Here is a 20,592-nt window from a genome sequence, read left to right as displayed (position 1 = left end):
TTTTTTATTTTATTTTTTTTTTCCATTGCATCACAAATGTCATGGACTCAGCTGGACTCTGAAAAAAATCCAGAGTCCCAAATGCTTGAGTCTGAGTCAAGTCTGAGTAAAAATGCATCCGAGTCCGTGACAAGTCCAAGTCCATTAATATTGGACTCGTGACTCGGACTCGAGTCTGAGTCCAAACTCGAGTACCCCAACTCTACTTAACTGAATGTGATCCAACGAGACATAGGATAGATAGACTAATAGAAAAGTAAAAGTGTAGTTCAACTATTGAGGGGTTTATGAGAGTTTGAAATTAGGGATGGTGTCAAATACTATGAAATGTCAGGAATGATCAATCATGCAAACGCATTAATTGTGTGACTTTATTATTTTATTATTTGTTCACAATCAAAATATTTCACATCAAAATTCAGTAACAACTGTTTCATGCCTCAATTTTTTTTATTTTATTTTTTTTATTGGTACCTTGTGGTCCAATTTATTAGACAGAAATTGAATTAATAGACTGTGCATTCATTGCGTGAGATTTTTAAAAAGCAGTGGTCAGAGACATCCATCTGATGCATACAACTGTATTGGACAACAATTAAAAATAGCACATTCAGGGATCAGAAGAAATCAGCACTAGTGCATTTATCCCTTCTCTTAAAGGGAGACCAACTGTCTGGAACCCGATAATTTCCAGCTGTCATCCTGATACATACGGCAACATAGAGCACAATTTAGGCAAATGTAGTCTTCCAAGTTATATTACATTCTTTTCTCTGTGGTTGGTGTTTTTGATTGAAGAAGGAAAGTGGTCAGGTCAAACCCTTTGCACTCTCTCTGACTAATCTCTGGTCAGATGTATTTTTATTTTTTTTTTAAGTGCATTTTTGATGACTGATCTTTAATTTAGAGCTGCGATTGATTAACTGGTTCTAGATCAGTAATAACCTGCTTGAAAAAACAAAGCACAGATTAATGCACTACCGGTCCCAAAAACGTTTGGACACACTTGATTTCATTTATTTTTCTCATGATCTTAAAACAAAGGCTTATGATTAAATGCTTAAAATTAGATTTGTAGACAAATATCAATTTATAAAAATTTATTTATTTATATAAAATGTATTCATTAATAAAAATAAAAAATAGATGAGATGGGCAGGATGGTAAAAGAAATATTTAATTTAATATTTAAAATGTAATAGTTTTTGGTCACTACACAATTTCCATATATACATTTGTGTTCTTTCACAGTTTCATTGACAAATATTTATAATAAACCATGATTTGGCATGTTAAAACTTTAGACATGTAGTGTATTCATAAAAGCAACTCTTTAATGTGAATATTAATATTATATTAACTTGATTTACAGCTAATTTATTTGTCAATACCTTTTACAGTATATGGATTAAGAAAGCCTGAATTATCTAAATGAGTCAATTTGCCGATTAAACTAATTTTCAGTGTGCTTCAATAGACTATCAAATAATAATGAATTTGTATTGCCTTTTTTACAAAACTTCAATGAAGCTTCCTTAACACGACTATTGTAATACAGAATACATTCTGTTCTGTTTGTAACCACATTTGATTGTCTCTTCTAGGCATTTGTATTTTGATTAAATCTAGTTTGTAAGGACTTTTCTTTCTTAAAATTGTTTAATGGATATCTCTACCTCTCTTTCTATCTCTGCAGTTTCTCCTGAAGCTCTGGGGTTCCTTTCTGGCATTGGGGTGTTCATCTTTCTTGTGATTGTACTCTTTCTTTACCTCAACAACAAATTGTCCCTTGAGAGTGCCAACCAACTGCCAAGCCTTGACCAATACAGGAAAAGCACAGAGAAACCAGGTTTGTGTGTTTCTCTACATTTTTGTGTGTATATAATAGACATGAAAAGGAAGTTCTGGAGGTTTGTTGTGTAACCACTGTGTGATACATATTAGTGGCTCTGAGGTGAATATTGATTATTTCCTGGAGAATCAGTATGGATTAGCAGCCCGTCTGTAAACATTTCATTGAGTTAGATGGAGCGGTGTGTGTTATTTACGCCTGTTGAACTCTTATGCTGGTATTTTTAGCACAACACCAGTCATTCATAAATATTCAACAAGACTTAATTCCTTCATTTTGATTAGAATAACTTCTGTAATGACTGAGAGCAAATGCTGGCATTTAAGAAGCCGAGAGGTCCAGGACACCATGAGTCCAAATTCCCAAACACTGACTGACATTCTCCAGAGAGGTAATTATCTGCTATGCTTATGATCAGAGATTGTGAGAATTACTAACGAGGCCTAATTAGCAGCACTTAGGACTTGGAGATAGCGAGCTAGAACTCTGGGAGAGGCCACACTCCTTTCAGTTTGTCCACGGATGGACATAGACCTTATTCACGCTAACGTAGGGCTAGGTGATAAAACGTCAGTTCGGGAGAGAGAGAAACACATACGGCAGCTGCGTGTGTCTCTCTCTCTCCCGAACTGCCGCATCCAGCTCATGCGCACTTACGGCCCGGCCCCGCCCTCCTCCTCGTCACACACTTGTATCATTTATTGTGCTTCTTTGCCTCAGATTATGCAAAAAAGCAGCTATTCGCGGCTTGTATAGCTAATGCGCATGCGTGTTCTCGAGTTGATTGACAGATGAGCCTTTATCTCAAAGGTGATTGGCTCGTTTACCTGTAAGGCGGGACTTGCTTTCTACATCCGTTGACCGTTGGGTGCTCAAATTTCTCCCATTCATTTTAATAGAAGTTAATACTAAATACTCTCTGGTTATAATCGATGAAGCCATTCAATAAAGCTGTCTCCGCGACCTAAGACAAGGTCCTTGTCTTAGGTTTCTTTCTTCTGGAAAAAAAGCGTCTGCTAAAAGACTAAATTTACTGTAAAAGTTAATGAGTTGCAGAGCTTAGTAATCGTGTTAAAGTCACTATGAATGAAGCAACTCACACTGTTTTTTTGAATGAGGGAGTGTTTTACTCAGAAGTAATCATCCCTATGCACTTCAAAGACTTTACCATTCACTGTGAGACCTTTGAAAGGCTAAAAGGTGTGGGGCACAAAAATATGGGTAATTCGGAACTCACTTTTGAAGTCATTTTTATTGGAAATTCTGTTGAAGCAATCTTATAGCATGACTATCATGATTGTTCTCCCTTCAAAGTGCCCTTTGGAGGGTGATTTATCCCATTTGGAATGCACAACTAGAAGGAAATGTTCATGGAACAAAAAACACATCACTTCCTTAAACCGTCTTGAAATGGTCTATACATACACTACCGGTCAAAAGTTTTGAAACACTTGACTGAAATGTTTCTCATGATCTTAAAAATCTTTTGATCTGAAGGCGTATGCTTAAATGTTTGAAATGAGTTTTGTAGACAAAAATATAATTGTGCCACCATATAAATGTATTTCATTATAAAACTAAAATTTAATTTAAAAAAATTTTTTTTTTTTTAAATTGATGACTTTGACCAAATAATAAAGAAAAGCAGCCAATAAATGCCCAACATAGATGGGAACTCCTTCAATACTGTTTTAAAAGCATCCAGGGTGATACCTCAAGAAGTTGGTTGTGAAAATAATGTCTGCAAATTCTAGGCAAAGGGTGACTACTTTGAAGATGCTAAAATATAACACAGTTTTGATTTATTTTGGATTTTGTTTAGTCACAACATAATTTCCATAGTTCCATTTATGTTATTCCATAGTTTTGATGACTTTACTATTATTCTAAAATGTGGAGAAAAAAAAAATATAATAAAAAATGAGTAAGTGTTTCAAAATTTTGACCGGTAGTGTATATAATTACAATTGTAACACACACATGTGATTGTGCTCAGAGGCAAACTGGCTCATTCCTGATTTACACTGTGTGGTTTGTAGCTGATTTTGCCAAAGAATAAATTACAGTCATGGGGAGATTTGGCCTTTTTGACTCACCTCACCTGTGTAGCTGTGGTTTGAGTCAAAGCATACTGGGATATCTCGGCTCCTATGAGACTTCTGTGTACTGTAATTTAGTTGATTTATGGCTCATGGGTTTACAGTTTATGAAATTGTGTATTATTAAAGGAATAGTCTACAAAAATAAAAATGTTGTCATCATTTTCTCACCCTCATGTCATTCTCACATGTGTTCCTGTGAACAAGCTTCTCTGTGCACTTATGAACGTGCAACAAACATCAACATTTTCACTGAGAATTTACTTAAAATTTCAGCTTGTTTCTCACCAAAACTTATCGTATGCCTTCAGAAGACTTGGAATATGATGCATTAACTCATGGACTACCTTTATGAAACTTTTGGGTCCTTTTTAAGCTTAAATTATTTTTTTTTATATCAACTGCCATTGTATTGAAAAGACATACTGAAATATTCATTAAAACATTTCATTATCTGTTCCACATAAAAATGAAAGTCATATGGGTTTGGAACGATGTGAGGGTGAGTAAATTATAACAGAATTTAAATTTTTGGGTGAACTGTACTACTCATTTAGAGATTGTTTTCTTTCTTTTTTTAGGTTCTCCAATATATTTTTTTAAAGCTTAATCTGTTGGTTACCAAACATATAATATGAATGTGTGTGTGTCTATATATATATATATATATATATATATATATATATATACAGGTGCATCTCAATAAATTAGAATGTCGTGGAAAAGTTCATTTATTTCAGTAATTCAACTCAAATTGTGAAACTCGTGTATTAAATAAATTCAATACACACAGACTGAAGTAGTTTAAGTCTTTGGTTCTTTTAGTTGTGATGATTTTGGCTCACATTTAACAAAAACCCACCAATTCACTATCTCAAAAAATTAGAATATGGTGACATGCCAATCAGCTAATCAACTCAAAACACCTGCAAAGGTTTCCTGAGCCTTCAAAATGGTCTCTCAGTTTGGTTCACTAGGCTACACAATCATGGGGAAGACTGCTGATCTGACAGTTGTCCAGAAGACAATCATTGACACCCTTCACAAGGAGGGTAAGCCACAAACATTCATTGCCAAAGAAGCTGGCTGTGCACAGAGTGCTGTATCCAAGCATGTTAACAGAAAGTTGAGTGGAAGGAAAAAGTGTGGAAGAAAAAGATGCACAACCAACCGAGAGAACCGCAGCCTTATGATTGTCAAGCAAAATCGATTCAAGAATGGACTGAGGCTGGGGTCAAGGCATCAAGAGCCACCACACACAGACTTGTCAAGGAATTTGGCTACAGTTGTCGTATTCCTCTTGTTAAGCCACTCCTGAACCACAGACAATGTCAGAGGCGTCTTACCTGGGCTAAGGAGAAGAAGAACTGGACTGTTGCCCAGTGGTCCAAAGTCCTCTTTTCAGATGAGAGCAAGTTTTGTATTTCATTTGGAAACCAAGGTCCTAGAGTCTGGAGGAAGGGTGGAGAAGCTCATAGCCCAAGTTGCTTGAAGTCCAGTGTTAAGTTTCCACAGTCTGTGATGATTTGGGGTGCAATGTCATCTGCTGGTGTTGGTCCATTGTATTTTTTGAAAACCAAAGTCACTGCACACGTTTACCAAGAAATTTTGGAGCACTTCATGCTTCCTTCAGCTGACCAGCTTTTTAAAGATGCTGATTTCATTTTCCAGCAGGATTTGGCACCTGCCCACACTGCCAAAAGCACCAAAAGTTGGTTAAATGACCATGGTGTTGGTGTGCTTGACTGGCCAGCAAACTCACCAGACCTGAACCCCATAGAGAATCTATGGGGTATTGTCAAGAGGAAAATGAGAAACAAGAGACCAAAAAATGCAGATGAGCTGAAGGCCACTGTCAAAGAAACCTGGGCTTCCATACCACCTCAGCAGTGCCACAAACTGATCACCTCCATGCCATGCCGAATTGAGGCAGTAATTAAAGCAAAAGGAGCCCTTACCAAGTATTGAGTACATATACAGTAAATGAACATACTTTCCAGAAGGCCAACAATTCACTAAAAGTGTTTTTTTTATTGGTCTTATGATGTATTCTAATTTTTTGAGATAGTGAATTGGTGGGTTTTTGTTAAATGTGAGCCAAAATCATCACAATTAAAAGAACTAAAGACTTAAACTACTTCAGTCTGTGTGCACTGAATTTATTTAATACACGAGTTTCACATTTTGAGTTGAATTACTGAAATAAATGAACTTTTCCACGACATTCTAATTTATTGAGATGCACCTGTATATATATATATATATATATATATATATATATATATATATATATACACTATATTGCCAAAAGTATTCGCTCATCTGCCTTTAGACGCATATGAACTTAAGTGACATCGCATTCTTAATCCATAGGGTTTAATATGACGTCGGCCCACCCTTTGCAGCTATAACAGCTTCAACTCTTCTGGGAAGGCTTTCCACAAGATTTAGGAGTGTGTTTATGGGAATTTTTGACCATTCTTCCAGAAGCGCATTTGTGAGGTCAGACACTGATGTTGGACGAAAAGGCCTGGCTCGCAGTCTTCGCTCTAATTCATCCCAAAGGTGCTCTATCGGGTTGAGGTCAGGACTCTGTGCAGGCCAGTCAAGTTCTTCCACACCAAACTCGCTCATCCATGTCTTTATGGACCTTGCTTTGTGCACTGGTGCGCAGTCATGTTGGAACAGGAAGGGACTATCCCCAAACTGTTCCCACAAAGTTGGGATCATGGAATTGTCCAAAATCTCTTGGTATGCTGAAGCATTCAGAGTTCCTTTTACTGGAACTAAGGGGTCAAGCCCAGCTCCTGAAAAACAACCCTCCACCAAACTTCACAGTTGGCACAATGCAGTCAGAAAAGTACCGTTCTCCTAGCAACCGCCAAACCCAGACTCGTCCATCAGATTGCCAGATGGAGAAGCGTGATTCGTCACTCCAGAGAACGCGTCTCCACTGCTCTAGAGTCCAGTGGCGGCGTGCTTTACACCACTGCATCCGACGCTTTGCATTGCACTTGGTGATGTATGGCTTGGATGCAGCTGCTCGGCCATGGAAACCCATTCCATGAAGCTCTCTACGCACTGTTCTTGAGCTAATCTGAAGGCCACATGAACTTTGGAGGTCTGTAGCGATTGACTCTGCAGAAAGTTGGCGACCTCTGCGCACTATGCGCCTCAGCATCCGCTGACCCCGCTCTGTCATTTTACGTGGCCTACCACTTCGTGGCTGAGTTGCTGTCATTCCCAATCGCTTCCACTTTGTTATAATACCACTGACAGTTGACTGTGGAATATTTAGTAGCGAGGAAATTTCACGACTGGACTTGTTGCACAGGAGGCATCCTATCACAGTACCATGCTGGAATTCACTGAGCTGCTGAGAGCGGCCCATTCTTTCACAAATGTTTGTAGAAGCAGTCTGCATGCCTAGGTGCTTCATTTTATACACCTGTGGCCATGGAAGTGATTGGAACACCTGAATTCAATTATTTGGATGGGTGAGCGAATACTTTTGGCAATATAGTGTACATACGCACTGGCGGCCAAAAGTTTGGAATAATGTACAAATATTGCTCTTATGGAAAGAAATTGGTACTTTTATTCACCAAAGTGGCAGATCACAATGTATAGTCAGGACATTAATAACGTGAAAATGTACTATTACAATTTTAAAAACATATTCAGAACATCTTAAACTACTCCAAAGAGTTCTCATCAAAAAATCCTCCATGTGCAGCAATGACAGCTTTGCAGATCCTTGGCATTCTAGCTGTCAGATTGTCCAGATACTCAGGTGACATTTCACCCCACGTTTCCTGTAACACTTGCCATAGATGTGGCTGTCTTGTCGGCACTTCTCACACACCTTACAGTCTAACTGATCCCATAAATGCTCAATGGGTTTAAGATCCATAACACTCTTTTCCAATTATCTGTTGTCCAGTGTCTGTGTTTCTTTGCCCACACCTTTTCATTTTCTTTTTCTGTTTCAAAAGTGTCTTTTTCTTTGCAATTCTTCCCATAAGGCCTGCACCCCTGAGTCTTCTCTTTACTGTTGTACATGAAACTGGTGCTGAGCGGGTAGAATTGAATGAAGCTGTCAGCTGAGGACATGTGATGTGTCTATTTCTCAAACTAGAGTCTCTGATCTTATCCTCTGTACTTATCCTCTTGTTTAGTTGTACATCTGGCCTTCCACATCTCTTCCTGTCCTTGTTAGAGCCAGTTGTCCTTTGTCTTTGAAGACTGTAGTGTACACCTTTGTATGAAATCAGTTTCAAGCATTGTATAGCCTTCATTCCACAAAATAATGATTGACTGATGAGTTTCTAGAGAAAGCTGTTTCTTTTTTGCCATTTTTGACCTAATATTGACCTTAAGACATGCCAGTCTATTGTATACTGTGGCAACTCAATAACAAACAGAAAGACAATATTAAGCTTCATTTAACGAACCAAATAGCTTTCAGCAGTGTTTGATATAATAGCAAGTGATTTTCTAGTACCAAATTAGCAATTTAGCATGATTACTCAAGGATAAGGTGTTGGAGTGATGGCTGCTGGAAATGGGGCCTGTCTAGATTTGATCAAAAATGACTTATTTAAAATAGTGAAGGTGCTTACATCAGTAATGTCCTGACTATACTTTGTGATCAACTGAATGCCACTTTGCTGAATTAAAGTACCAATTTCCTTCCGAAACAGCAAAATCTATACATTATTTCAAACTTTTGGCTGCCAGTGTGTATATATATGTATGTATACACACACACACACACACAAACACAAACACAGTATATGTTTGGTAACCAACAGATTATTGCCATTAAAAATAGCTTTGAATTGTACATTTAACATAAGGGACATCTAATGCCCCAAAACATATTAAAGCTTATTTAAGAGAATTATTTTATTTATTTTCCATCAGTGGCAGTGAGTTAAGGTCAGAGCCATACTCCATAGGCTGGAAAATGTTTGAGAAATCTTAAACTGACCAATCAAACCTTGTGCTCCCCGATGTCACTGGCAACATGGCATTATTTAAGAGCTTCCAGCAAAGTCTACCCTCCATGTCTGCAATGTTGGATTCGGTGACAGAAAAGGTAGATGACTTTGCTTATGCACTGAGTGATGTCACGTACACGGTGACCGGGGAACTGGCCGAACAGGTCAACACCATCATTCACAAAGTTCAGGCCGAGGAGCTGAAGTGGATTCGTAAGAAAGAGGCAGCAGAGAAGAAAGTTGTAGCACGTCAGGCCCAGGAGAGAGATCTTTATCAGGGTAAGGCAGAAATCCAGGCCCAGGCTTTACCTTACGTAATGAAGGGCCAAGAGCCACACACTACAGGCAATGACACTGTTTCATTACACTCCTCTAAGACTTTCTCTACAGAAAGTGACCTCTCACAAACTCCTGACACTCTTAATGGAAACAAGTTTAAGTCACAACAACATGATGCTTTTTCACCCTCTGTTGAGGGGAAATTTGGACTCCAAAAAAATGGCTCCTGTGGTAAAGAAAAAACTGAGTCCACCAGAATAAAAACATCTCTTAGGAGCCCAACAGGAGGTGGTGAGAAGAAAAGGTCCTCCAGCAAGAAGGAAAGACATGCTAAAGGTGAGAAGATGAGGCTGTTGTCTTGTTTCCATCTCCTTTTATCTGATTCTTCAGAGATGCTCATGTCCTTTCAGCTATGTTGGCTCAAAAGGGGGGCGACCATATCTTCTTTTACTTAAATGTACTTGGACTGTCTGGGACTGATCTGATATGTCTGATTTCTTAATCATTTGGGACTGATGTCTCTAGGGGTCTTAACTACTGTTCCTCTTTCCCCCCTTGTTGTCTCTTTGAGAAAACTGGAACTCAAAGCTGTTTCTGACACTTAATGTATCTCCATTTTTAATGTCTCACTGTTCTCTTTCTGTGTAAATGTAAAGGGGATTCTGTTTTTCTTATTTAAAATAAATTATTGATGTCATGTCCTTTCTGTCTTTATTTCCAAGAATGTTCATTCATGGTTTGGGCATTAAGAGAATGTATTACCTGCATGTATTTTCCTCTCTGGACCTGAGTGTGAGACTGTGTTTTGTTGTTAGGCTGTACCCTCTATTGGTTGTGCTGAGAATTGCAGGACAGTAATCTGTTTATTATCATTTGAGTGAAATCTGTTCTGTGGCTTTTATAGTATGGCAATGTATTATAGAAATATAATGTGCATTTACAACTTTGAAATGTTATCCCCCCCTCTCTCTCTCTCTCTCTCTCTCTCTCTTAGAAAAGAGTTATGTGAATGCAGACTATCATTGTTCATCGTCAGACAGTGATGATGAGGTGATTGGACAGTACCAGGAGGCAGTGTCTCGGTCACAGGGTCTCCGAGGTGGCTCAGCAGGAGCAAACACACGCCACCAAAAGGGCTATGGCTGGGACACAAGACAGAAATACTGCCCCCTAGCGGCTGAGTATGATGGCTACAGCAGTGAGGCCTCAGCAGATGATGGTAAGTTTATGTCAACAAAAACAGCATTTTTACAGCTAATATAGCACTAAAGGGGATTTGTCAGATGAGACTGGGGTCAGATGCAGATTTGAAAGTGTAGTCCAAAAGGGGGAAAACATTTTTTTGGTAATTTTTATTAAAATGTAAAAAATAAATAAATAAATAAATAAATTTAAAAAAAACTTGCTCCTCCAATGAAGTGAATGCCATTTTTGTCTGATGTCACAAAACCTTTTTTTCCTTTGGCAAATAATAATTTACACCACGGTATCTTCATGTAATGTTTACCATAGATAAATTGAGGGAACCCATGTCGAATTAGCCTTCTGGGTTTTCCTCACGGCTGAACTGCTCTATTTTGTCTTCTATTGCACTGATGAGATGACTGGGCATAGCAAACAGAGTAGAACCTCTTTAACTGATGTATGCCCTTCATGTAACAATAGATGGCACTGCACACCTAAATGCTCTTTCTGCTAAGTGAGGTTTGTATGTTTTTCGTTGGAATTTTGGCTCAGCACTGAAGAACAGTCAGTAATAGACACAGTATTCAAATCTGAATGAAACATGTTTTTAATAAAACCGGCTGTGGTTTGCTCTTTCACTGGTAGGAGTGACTCTTACAGAGTGCAAAGAGTTTAGATCATAAATATATCAGATATCAAGTGAATCAGGGTGGTTCTGGAAAAACACATTTTCGCATAAGAACCCAGACCACTCTTTTTTTTTTTTTATTTCTCACACACAAACACATTTGGAAGGCTCTTTGTCTCTACTTTCTAACATTAACACACACATACACCAATAGATGTAAAGAAAGGTGAGAGAACAAGACTTAGAGAGTTCTTGACTGTTCCTTCGTAGTGTAGTAATCGGTTGTGCTCCTCACAGAAAGGCACAACGTGGTAGTATTATTTTGTTATTTGAAGGAAGAGGTCATTTTATGCATAACTGTATTATCATTAATGATCATTAGTAATAGACGTAAACACCTACATAAATTATATGTCTATGCACTCTCTATAATGGGTGCTGAAATCACTTCTGGAATCATTGCAGATGCTCAGGGATCCAGAGAACAGAGCAGGAAGATAACAGAGCTTGGTGAAAGGAAAAAAATATGAGAGAATCAAATGTGTCAAAGGGAAGTACTGCAAGAGGGAAAAAAGGCAGAAGCTGGTGGATTTATCTTTCTGATTTCTCTCTCTGTTTCTGTGAACCACTGCCAAAAGTGAAAGAGAGAGACAGAGAGAGAGAGAGAGAGAGAGAGAGAGAGAGAGGCATGCTTTTTCTTATAAGTTGTTTTCCTGGAGGCAGAGGCTGTAGCCTCAGGCTATCTGCATAATATATGAGGAGCTAACACACACACACAGACATACACACATTTACACACACTTTACACACATTCTTATTGCTTGGATACTCACAAACACTTAAACACATACACATTTTGCTGACATGCACGTTCTTACACACACAGCGAAGTGTTTGCTGTTAGATGTGTTCCCATTGACTTCTTTTGTTGCCATAGTGATCACATCCTTCAATCTCACCGTTTTACAATGTATGTCTATCGAAACATAATGAACACTTATTCTATGACACACACCTGTGTGCAGTTACAATTCTGTACGGACTTATGAATTATAAATGTATAGACGTCTGAGACCACACTTTAAATCTGGGATTTTTGTCATTTAAAAATGGAAATAAACTTGGGATTCTGTAAAATTTAAGGCAAAGAAAGGTTATGTTAAACAAAGAAAAATATTTACAATTTATGACACTGATGATCTTAAAGGCACAGTTCACCCAAAAATGTAAATTCTGTTATAATTTACTAACGTGTCATATCAGTTATCCATATAACTTTTTTTTTTTTGGTGGATCACAAAAGTTAGGCAGATTGTTAGGGACTGACAGCCTCAGTAGCCATTCACTTTCATTAAATAAAAAGTGAATGGCTACTGAGGTCGTCGTTCTGCCAACATCTCCCTTTGTGTTCCAAAGAAAGAAAGTCATATGTGTTTGGAACAACATGAGGTTGAGTAAATAACATCAGAATTTTCATTTTTGAGTGAACCTCCCTTTAACTCCTTTTTACAAAAGGTCAGATGTACTTGGTTCCACTGAGGCACAAAAGATTTGAAACATGGAATAACATGGGTCCTCAGTTATAAAAGACATTAATAGAATGATCTTAAATGTGAACATACGACAATTTGCTAAATGTTCCTCTGAATGATTTATAAAACGATGGTACACATGAAAACATTTTCCTAAATGCATTCCACTTTATAAATCACAATTCATCTTAAATTCATTCGCATTTAAACGAGCGTGTAGAATCTGCCTACAGAACGCCCACAAATATCCTAATATGGTGAGACAGATACAATAAAAGCACATGCCTAAATTATTCATTTGTTCATTTATTCATATGGAACATTCTTGTGTGGTTGGCAATAAATTTTTTTTTTTAAATTGAGTGCAGCTACCGATTTCTGCCTATGTAATGAAGCCTATTCAACTCCTCGTCATCAGTTATTCATTTTCTTATATTATATTACACCTGCCTGTTATTTTGTAGGTCACAATATTCATTTATTATGGAAACGTGCAGATAAATAAATATTCGGTTACAGTGGATATCCAAAATAAAGCATTTACATGACACATATATAATCTAAATATGACCGCATTCTGACTTACAGTATATCTAAATGTTCTTGTTCACATAAACATGCTCACTCATTTATTAATAAATTAAGTCAGTCACTGACTCGTATTAGTATCACTAAAAGTACAAAAATCAAGTCAGCACGAGCCCAGAAAAGGTTCATAAGCATGCTAGGCATTTGACGTACGCATAAGAACATTTTCACGTCAGTTCCTGCCTTTGTAAATCACAATTTGTTCCTCACTTTTGATGTATGATCAAATCCATGGAATTTAGAATAAAATCTGACCATACATACATTTAATAAATGAGGCCCATGGATCTTTAGGCTTTTCAAAAACTGGTGGAGTTCATGCCAACTCAAGTGCATGCTGTCATTAAAGCAAAAGTGTGTGTGTTTGCGTGCGTGTGTTTTTATGCGTGTGCTGTTCTTATAAGATCACTAAATCTTCCTGTCCTGACCAGTAGCATGTTACCATGGCAACAGTCACTTGGCACATTCTCATTACAGAGCATTTTAAATTCTGCTTGTAGAGGGAATTCAGGTAAATCTGGCCACTATTCATCTAAATTTTCTCCCCTCATGACTTTGAGTGTCTCAGAGCGTCTACCCACATTAGAGATGTTTCCTCAGCTTTCCTTAAGTTTCCACATCTGAAAGGATGAAACAGGCTCATTTGTTTAATATATCATCAGACGCATGCTCTCTGCTGATCTTTAATTGATTTTAAGCTCTTGATGATCTTGAAGGACATTTTAATAATTTATGAAGATGTTGGTGTAAGGAATATGTCTTAGTACACAGTGTGTAAGATTTCAGATGCACTCGATGTTGATTTATGAAAGCTGGCTTGAGTTTGCCTGCTGTAACTAAGCTTCTAAAAGTCAAAACGCAAGATAAAAATGCAGTTTGAAAGAGTTCTTTGACTTGAAAAAGAACCTTTGACATTTTCCGAAGACCATCTGAGGTGCTCAGAGAACCTGTCTTGTATTAGTATTTAATAGAGAGTTTTGAACATCATATAACATACTGCATTATTAATTACAAGCCTCTTTAAGCTGCTCGTATATGGGTTGCAGGTTAATTCCCATGTTGTCTGTCTTTAAAGAGTTAGCTCACCCAAAAATAAAGATTCTTTTGTAATTTACTCATGTTGTTCCAAAACAGTATGACTTTCTTTTTTTTCTGTGGAACACAAAAGGAGATGTTAGCAGAATGTTAGGGACTGTTCCATGCAAGAAAGTATGTGGGTTTGGAATAACATGAGGGTGGATAAATGATAACAGAATTTTCATTTATAGGTGAACTTTCCCTTTTAAAAACACAAATTTAAGAATAGCTGAGATTACAATCCTATTCAATTTTGCCCATAACAAGAAGCTTATAGGTTACTCCAGGGGAGCTGTCACTCCAATCAATGCACTGTGGAAGCTAAATGACAGTCCAAATGGTGTCTAAATGGCAGCCTGCTATATTGTAATTGATTTTACCTACAATTTCTAAAATGGAGACTTTTTCATATTAATTACATTTGACTAAATGTTTATATATATATATATATATATATATATATATATATATATATATATATATATATATATATATCCCCCCTCCATCAGTAAACTGTATCCAACGAATGAGACGGACTCCGCCACTGGACGAGCTGCAGCCTCCACCATATATGGACGAAAATGGTTCACCACGCATGTCCTGCACACCCTCTGACCTGGATGATGCCAAATGTGACCTTTCCCATGAGAGCGAGAGCCCCAGACACAGCTATGGGAAATGTCCGAGTGAGGTCAGCGGACCACAGGAAACTGAGAGTTTCCTCAACAAGGGCTTTGAAGAAGACGTACCCAGCGACAGCACTGCTGTACTCAGCCCAGAGGTTTGTGTGTGTTTTAGCCAAGAAGTATTTGTATCACTGTGTAAAATACCCACCTTGTTATTGCACCTCTTTTTTTGAAGGGGGCACCAGTGGTAATCACTATATGTGCCCAAGGTAAAATAAGACCTAAGGTGGAAAAAACTACTAAGTTATTTGTTTAGATGTTAATAAGATAATCATGTTTTAGTCTAGTGTTTAAGTTTTTATTTGGCTTACACGGGGGTTCAAATCTCAACCTAAAATATTTATTTTTTTCTTAATAAACTTGGCAAAATTGCAACTGAACTTGACAGCCACTGATCACCATGCATTTTCTTTGTTTGGAAAAGAGCAGATCATATTTACGATAACTCCTTCTGTGTTCCAAACAATAGAAAAAGTCATACAGGTTTCAAGTAACATAAGGATGGGTAGAATGACAGAATTTTCAGTTTCAAGCAAATGATTTGTGGAAGGTGTGAATCAATTGAACTGACCAAATTGAACAAAATACTTTGTTACCTATAATAATCATAGAACTTGGTTATCAAAGATATAAAACCCAATTTTTTGTAAAAGTTGCATTCAAAATCCACTTGGCTCGAAAATTGGAGTGGCCACTGCCCTACTGCTTCTGTCTTTTGCTCATCCAAAAACATAATTCAAATGGGCATTTTGATTGGTACTTTTTTAACTCAATCTGTTATTTAGGGCACTGCTGTCATATGTCATTTGCTAAAGTACTTTCATGGTTTCCATTACCTTAAAAGCACATGCACACATCCACACGGATGCACGCACAGACTTCTTCATAATTCAACACTCATGTGCTTCAGAAACCTGCGTAATAATTTATAGGTTAATATAGGGTAATTCTGCAATATTCTTTCTCTGAGCTACATCTTCAGTGTAACTTTTGAACTTCAGTGTTTTATGATTTATAGCAAAAAAAATGTTGGCTTTGCCATTAATCTTTGAAAATATCGTCACCCATCATTGAATATGTCATAACTCTGACTCTTATGGATTTAATAAGGTTGTCGAATAAAGTTCTATATAAAGCTAAACATACTCAGCATAGGTAACATGTAAATCTACAGCTGTGTTTCCCAAATCTGATGCTGGAACCCTCCAACAGCACACATTTTGGGTGTCTCCCTTGTCTGACACCCATTTCAGGTCTTGGAATACGTGGACCAAAAAGAGATCCAGTCTCATGGCCAGGCATACAGTAGTGTGAATGCAGCAATATATATTTGCATTTATATATATATATATATATATATATATATATATATATATATATATATATATATATACAGGTGCATCTCAATAAATTAGAATGTCGTGGAAAAGTTCATTTATTTCAGTAATTCAACTCAAATTGTGAAACTTGTGTATTAAATAAATTCAATGCACACAGACTGAAGTAGTTTAAGTCTTTGGTTCTTTTAATTGTGATGATTTTGGCTCACATTTAACAAAAACCCACCGATTCACTATCTCAAAAAATTAGAATATGGTGACATGCCAATCAGCTAATCAACTCAAAACACCTGCAAAGGTTTCCTGAGCCTTCGAAATGGTCTCTCAGATTGGTTCACTAGGCTACACAATCATGGGGAAGACTGCTGATCTGACAGTTTGTCCAGAAGACAATAATTGACACCCTTCACAAGGAGGGTAAGCCACAAACATTCATTGCCAAAGAAGCTGGCTGTTCACAGAGTGCTGTATCCAAGCACGTTAACAGAAAGTTGAGTGGAAGGAAAAAGTGTGGAAGAAAAAGATGCACAACCAACCGAGAGAACCGCAGCCTTATGAGGATTGTCAAGCAAAATTGATTCAAGAATTTGGGTGAACTTCACTAGGAATGGACTGAGGCTGGGGTCAAGGCATCAAGAGCCACCACACACAAACGTGTCAAGGAATTTGGCTACAGTTGTCGTATTCCTCTTGTTAAGCCACTCCTGAACCACAGACAACGTCAGAGGCGTCTTACCTGGGCTAAGGAGAAGAAGAACTGGACTGTTGCCCAGTGGTCCAATGTCCTCTTTTCAAATGAGAGCAAGTTTTGTATTTCATTTGGAAACCAAGGTCCTAAAGTCTGGAGGAAGGGTGAAGAAGCTCATAGCCCAAGTTGCTTGAAGTCCAGTGTTAAGTTTCCACAGTCTGTGATGATTTGGGGTGCAATGTCATCTGCTGGTGTTAGTCCATTGTGTTTTTTGAAAACCAAAGTCACTGCACCCGTTTACCAAGAAATTTTGGAGCACTTCATGCTTCCTTCTGCTGACCAGCTTTTTAAAGATGCTGATTTCATTTTCCAGCAGGATTTGGCACCTGCCCACACTGCCAAAAGCACCAAAAGTTGGTTAAATGACCATGGCGTTGGTGTGCTTGACTGGCCAGCAAACTCACCAGACCTGAACCCCATAGAGAATCTATGGGGTATTGTCAAGAGGAAAATGAGAAACGAGACCAAAAAATGCAGATGAGCTGAAGGCCACTGTCAAAGAAACCTGGGCTTCCATACCATCTCGGCAGTGCCACAAACTGATCACCTCCATGCCACGCCAAATTGAGGCAGTAATTAAAGCAAAAGGAGCCCCTACCAAGTATTGAGTACATATACAGTAAATGAACATACTTTCCAGAAGGCCAACAATTCACTAAAAATGTTTTTTTATTGGTCTTATGATGTATTCTAATTTTTTGAGATAGTGAATTGGTGGGTTTTTGTTAAATGTGAGCCAAAATCATCACAATTAAAAGAACCAAAGACTTAAACTACTTCAGTCTGTGTGCATTGAATTTATTTAATACACGAGTTTCACAATTTGAGTTGAATTACTGAAATAAATGAACTTTTCCACGACATTCTAATTTATTGAGATGCACCTGTATATGTAATTTAATAATTAAAAAATTATTTATGTAGTCATGATCCATTTGTTCAATTTTAATTTTAAAAGAGACTTTGGGACTTTCCTTTTACATGATTTTGTTTTATTATTATTTTATGTGATTTTGTGTAATTTGTGTTTTTGTGAGAAGCCAAAGATAAAGTTCCACAGTAATGGACTACAAAAGTATCAATTAACCAATATATAGTTAATTTTCCACTCTGATGGTAACTGTTACTCCTCACTTCCTCTAAATCTCTCACTTTATCTGTCAATCATCTCTGTAGGATCTCTCTGCACGTGGCTCAGCTGCTCATCTTCCCAAAGTTTATGACCCCGAGCCTCTCGCTCAGTATGGTACTCTCGATGTTGTCTTTGACTACGATTCGTCTGACCAGCGTCTGTCTGTCACAGTAACTGCACTTACGGACATTCCTCCACTCAAACGCTCGGGGAACATCTCCTGGCAGGTGCATCTGGTGCTGCTGCCCACCAAAAAACAGAGGGCAAAAACCATCATCCAACGTGACCCCTGTCCTGTCTTCACAGAGACATTTCACTTCAGCCATATCGAGTCAGAAATGATCGTGAATTATGCCGTTCGGTTCCGTTTGTACAGCGTGCGCAGGATGAAGAAGGAGAAAGCTCTCGGAGAGAAGGTGTTCTACCTCACCAAACTCAACCTGCAGGGCAAGATGTCTGTCCCCATCATACTGGACCCCTGCTGCAACATACCAGTGAGTGTGTTAGAACATGCCTGTTCATTATAACATACCTGAGTGTGTTAAACCTACCTGGGGGGTACATGTGTGAATGGAGTACTTTGGCGACCGTCATTTTGCCAAATAGGATGTGTTCCTGGAACAACATCTTTGGTAAGTTCCAAATGGCATTTTTGTGCCCTTGAAGGCACAGGGGAAGGTATAGGTTAATAAAACTGTTAAGATTGATAGGTTGAGATTAATGCTATTGAAGCCCCAACCCTAAACCTAACACTAAAATCCAATTGGTGACAGGAATATTGTTCCAGCAGCAGCAAGGATGTCCATCAATAGACATGTCCAACCTGGCAAAATGATGGTACGCATATTCTTATATAAATTATTTCACATTGATTGTGTGTGTTCTAGGGCAGTGACTCTCAGGCAAGCGTGTCAGACGTGTCATGCAGTGAAACAGCCTCTTCGTTCCCGTCTGCAGTTCAAGGCTCAGCTCCAGAGATCCTGCTGGGGCTTTTGTACAACGCCACTACCGGACGCCTCTCTGTGGAGGTCATCAAAGGAAGCCACTTCAAAAACCTGGCCGCAAACAAACCTCCCAGTGAGTCACAAAGCTGTTCAATGTGTTTACTCTCTGTTAGAACACATAACCAACACACAACCACTCAACATGCTTTTCCAAAGATCTTTGCCATTTTAGAGCACTTCAGCATCAGATAAATCATGTAATTCGTGTATTACCATACAAAGGTTATGCAAGATCAAAGCCCAACAACTGTGACCTCAGACTTTTGACCCCCAAAATCTCCCTCAGCAATCTGTTCCCTCTCTCTCTCTTTCCCTCTCTCAACCCTCCCTTCCTCACTTTCTCTTTCAGTAATTTTCTGTCATACTATCCTGCTGAAAAACAGTGCCTTAAATAACCTTCCTAAAGCTCCCGTCACACTTCAGTCAAAGAGTTTAATATAAGAGCCTTATAAGCCTTCTGAAAGCACTCATAACTGCATAGAGATACCATCAGTGAATGCATTTACATGCACACAATTACACTGAAAAAAGAAAATCGCATTTACATGAGATTTGAAATAATCTGGTTATTCTTTACTTTTGACGTCAAAATATAAACAGTCATGCGCGCAACACTTGCGCATATTAGATAAGCCAGTAGGAAACGGCGGTAAGTGTATACATGCAGAACGAAATTTGAGTAATGGCCAAAAATCTACCTGTGTCGACTGGTTTATGCTTAAGTCATATGACCTAACCCTGATTAAGGAAAGCGATTTAAGGCATTTACATGACCTTATGCATTGTCGGCTTATTAAGCATAATCTGTGTAAGAATGTGCATGTAAATGCACTCAAATACCTTATGTCACTAAAAGTTCATCAGAGATTTTAAATGTCATTAAATTATGGCCAGCACTTTGTCACGCACCGTTAGACAGCATTATGAATTGGTGATGAAGGCTGTATGTCACTCTTATGCATTAGCCCTTAACCTGAAGTGATGCAATGTGCTGTTGAACAATTGTTACATCTTACCTAATGTGATGTCATTGCACCTTCAACCTTTTGACCTGGTCTTTTTCTCCTGCTGTTATTTGCATTCTCTCTTTCTCTCTCTCTCTCTCTCTCTCTCTCTCTTTTCCCCTTTCCCTCTCTGATAACTCCTCTTCTGTTGTCAGACGGTTTGTTCTGTTGTCTAAAGCACTTGATAGGTGGGCAGGTGTACATAATTCGAGGTGAGTTTTCTGTAGTTAGCTGTATCAGAGCTGGACGCTGTTCATTAATCTTTCTGTTTTAATGTCACCTCTCTCATAGTTCCATCACTTATCATGTTGATTACACAGGTGAATGTTCTACATGGATATTACTTAGTGTTTGGCAATCTGTGGGAAAAATGAACACAAAACGTGTAAAGCTCAAAGCTTGTCTGCATTTAGTGCATTTACAGTTACAATCAAA

The 20,592-nt window shown here is 38.1% G+C and overlaps 1 protein-coding gene across 2 annotated transcripts in view; it reads left to right on the top strand.

The window, feature by feature from the left end:
• The first annotated feature begins 2,140 nt into the window (after positions 1-2,140).
• The window catches only part of LOC127413964 (synaptotagmin-14-like), a 31,890-nt gene continuing 13,438 nt past the window's right edge, over positions 2,141-20,592 (top strand). The window contains exons 1-6 of one of the 2 annotated variants that reach the window (XM_051651562.1): positions 2,141-2,243; positions 10,228-10,452; positions 14,753-15,024; positions 18,194-18,643; positions 19,037-19,226; positions 20,313-20,369. In XM_051651562.1, the coding sequence (XP_051507522.1) occupies positions 2,150-2,243; positions 10,228-10,452; positions 14,753-15,024; positions 18,194-18,643; positions 19,037-19,226; positions 20,313-20,369 (1,288 nt within the window). In that variant the 5' untranslated portion in view covers positions 2,141-2,149. Of the gene's footprint in view, positions 2,244-8,980; positions 9,570-10,227; positions 10,453-14,752; positions 15,025-18,193; positions 18,644-19,036; positions 19,227-20,312; positions 20,370-20,592 lie in introns of those variants that run through there. The other variant, XM_051651561.1, reaches the window with a different exon arrangement.

The sequence above is a fragment of the Myxocyprinus asiaticus genome, chromosome 23, assembly GCF_019703515.2.
Source record: "Myxocyprinus asiaticus isolate MX2 ecotype Aquarium Trade chromosome 23, UBuf_Myxa_2, whole genome shotgun sequence".
In the NCBI taxonomy this organism is placed as follows: domain Eukaryota; kingdom Metazoa; phylum Chordata; class Actinopteri; order Cypriniformes; family Catostomidae; genus Myxocyprinus; species Myxocyprinus asiaticus.
The sequence above is the reverse complement of the archived record's forward strand: the minus strand, read 5'-3'. Positions and strand labels throughout refer to the sequence as shown.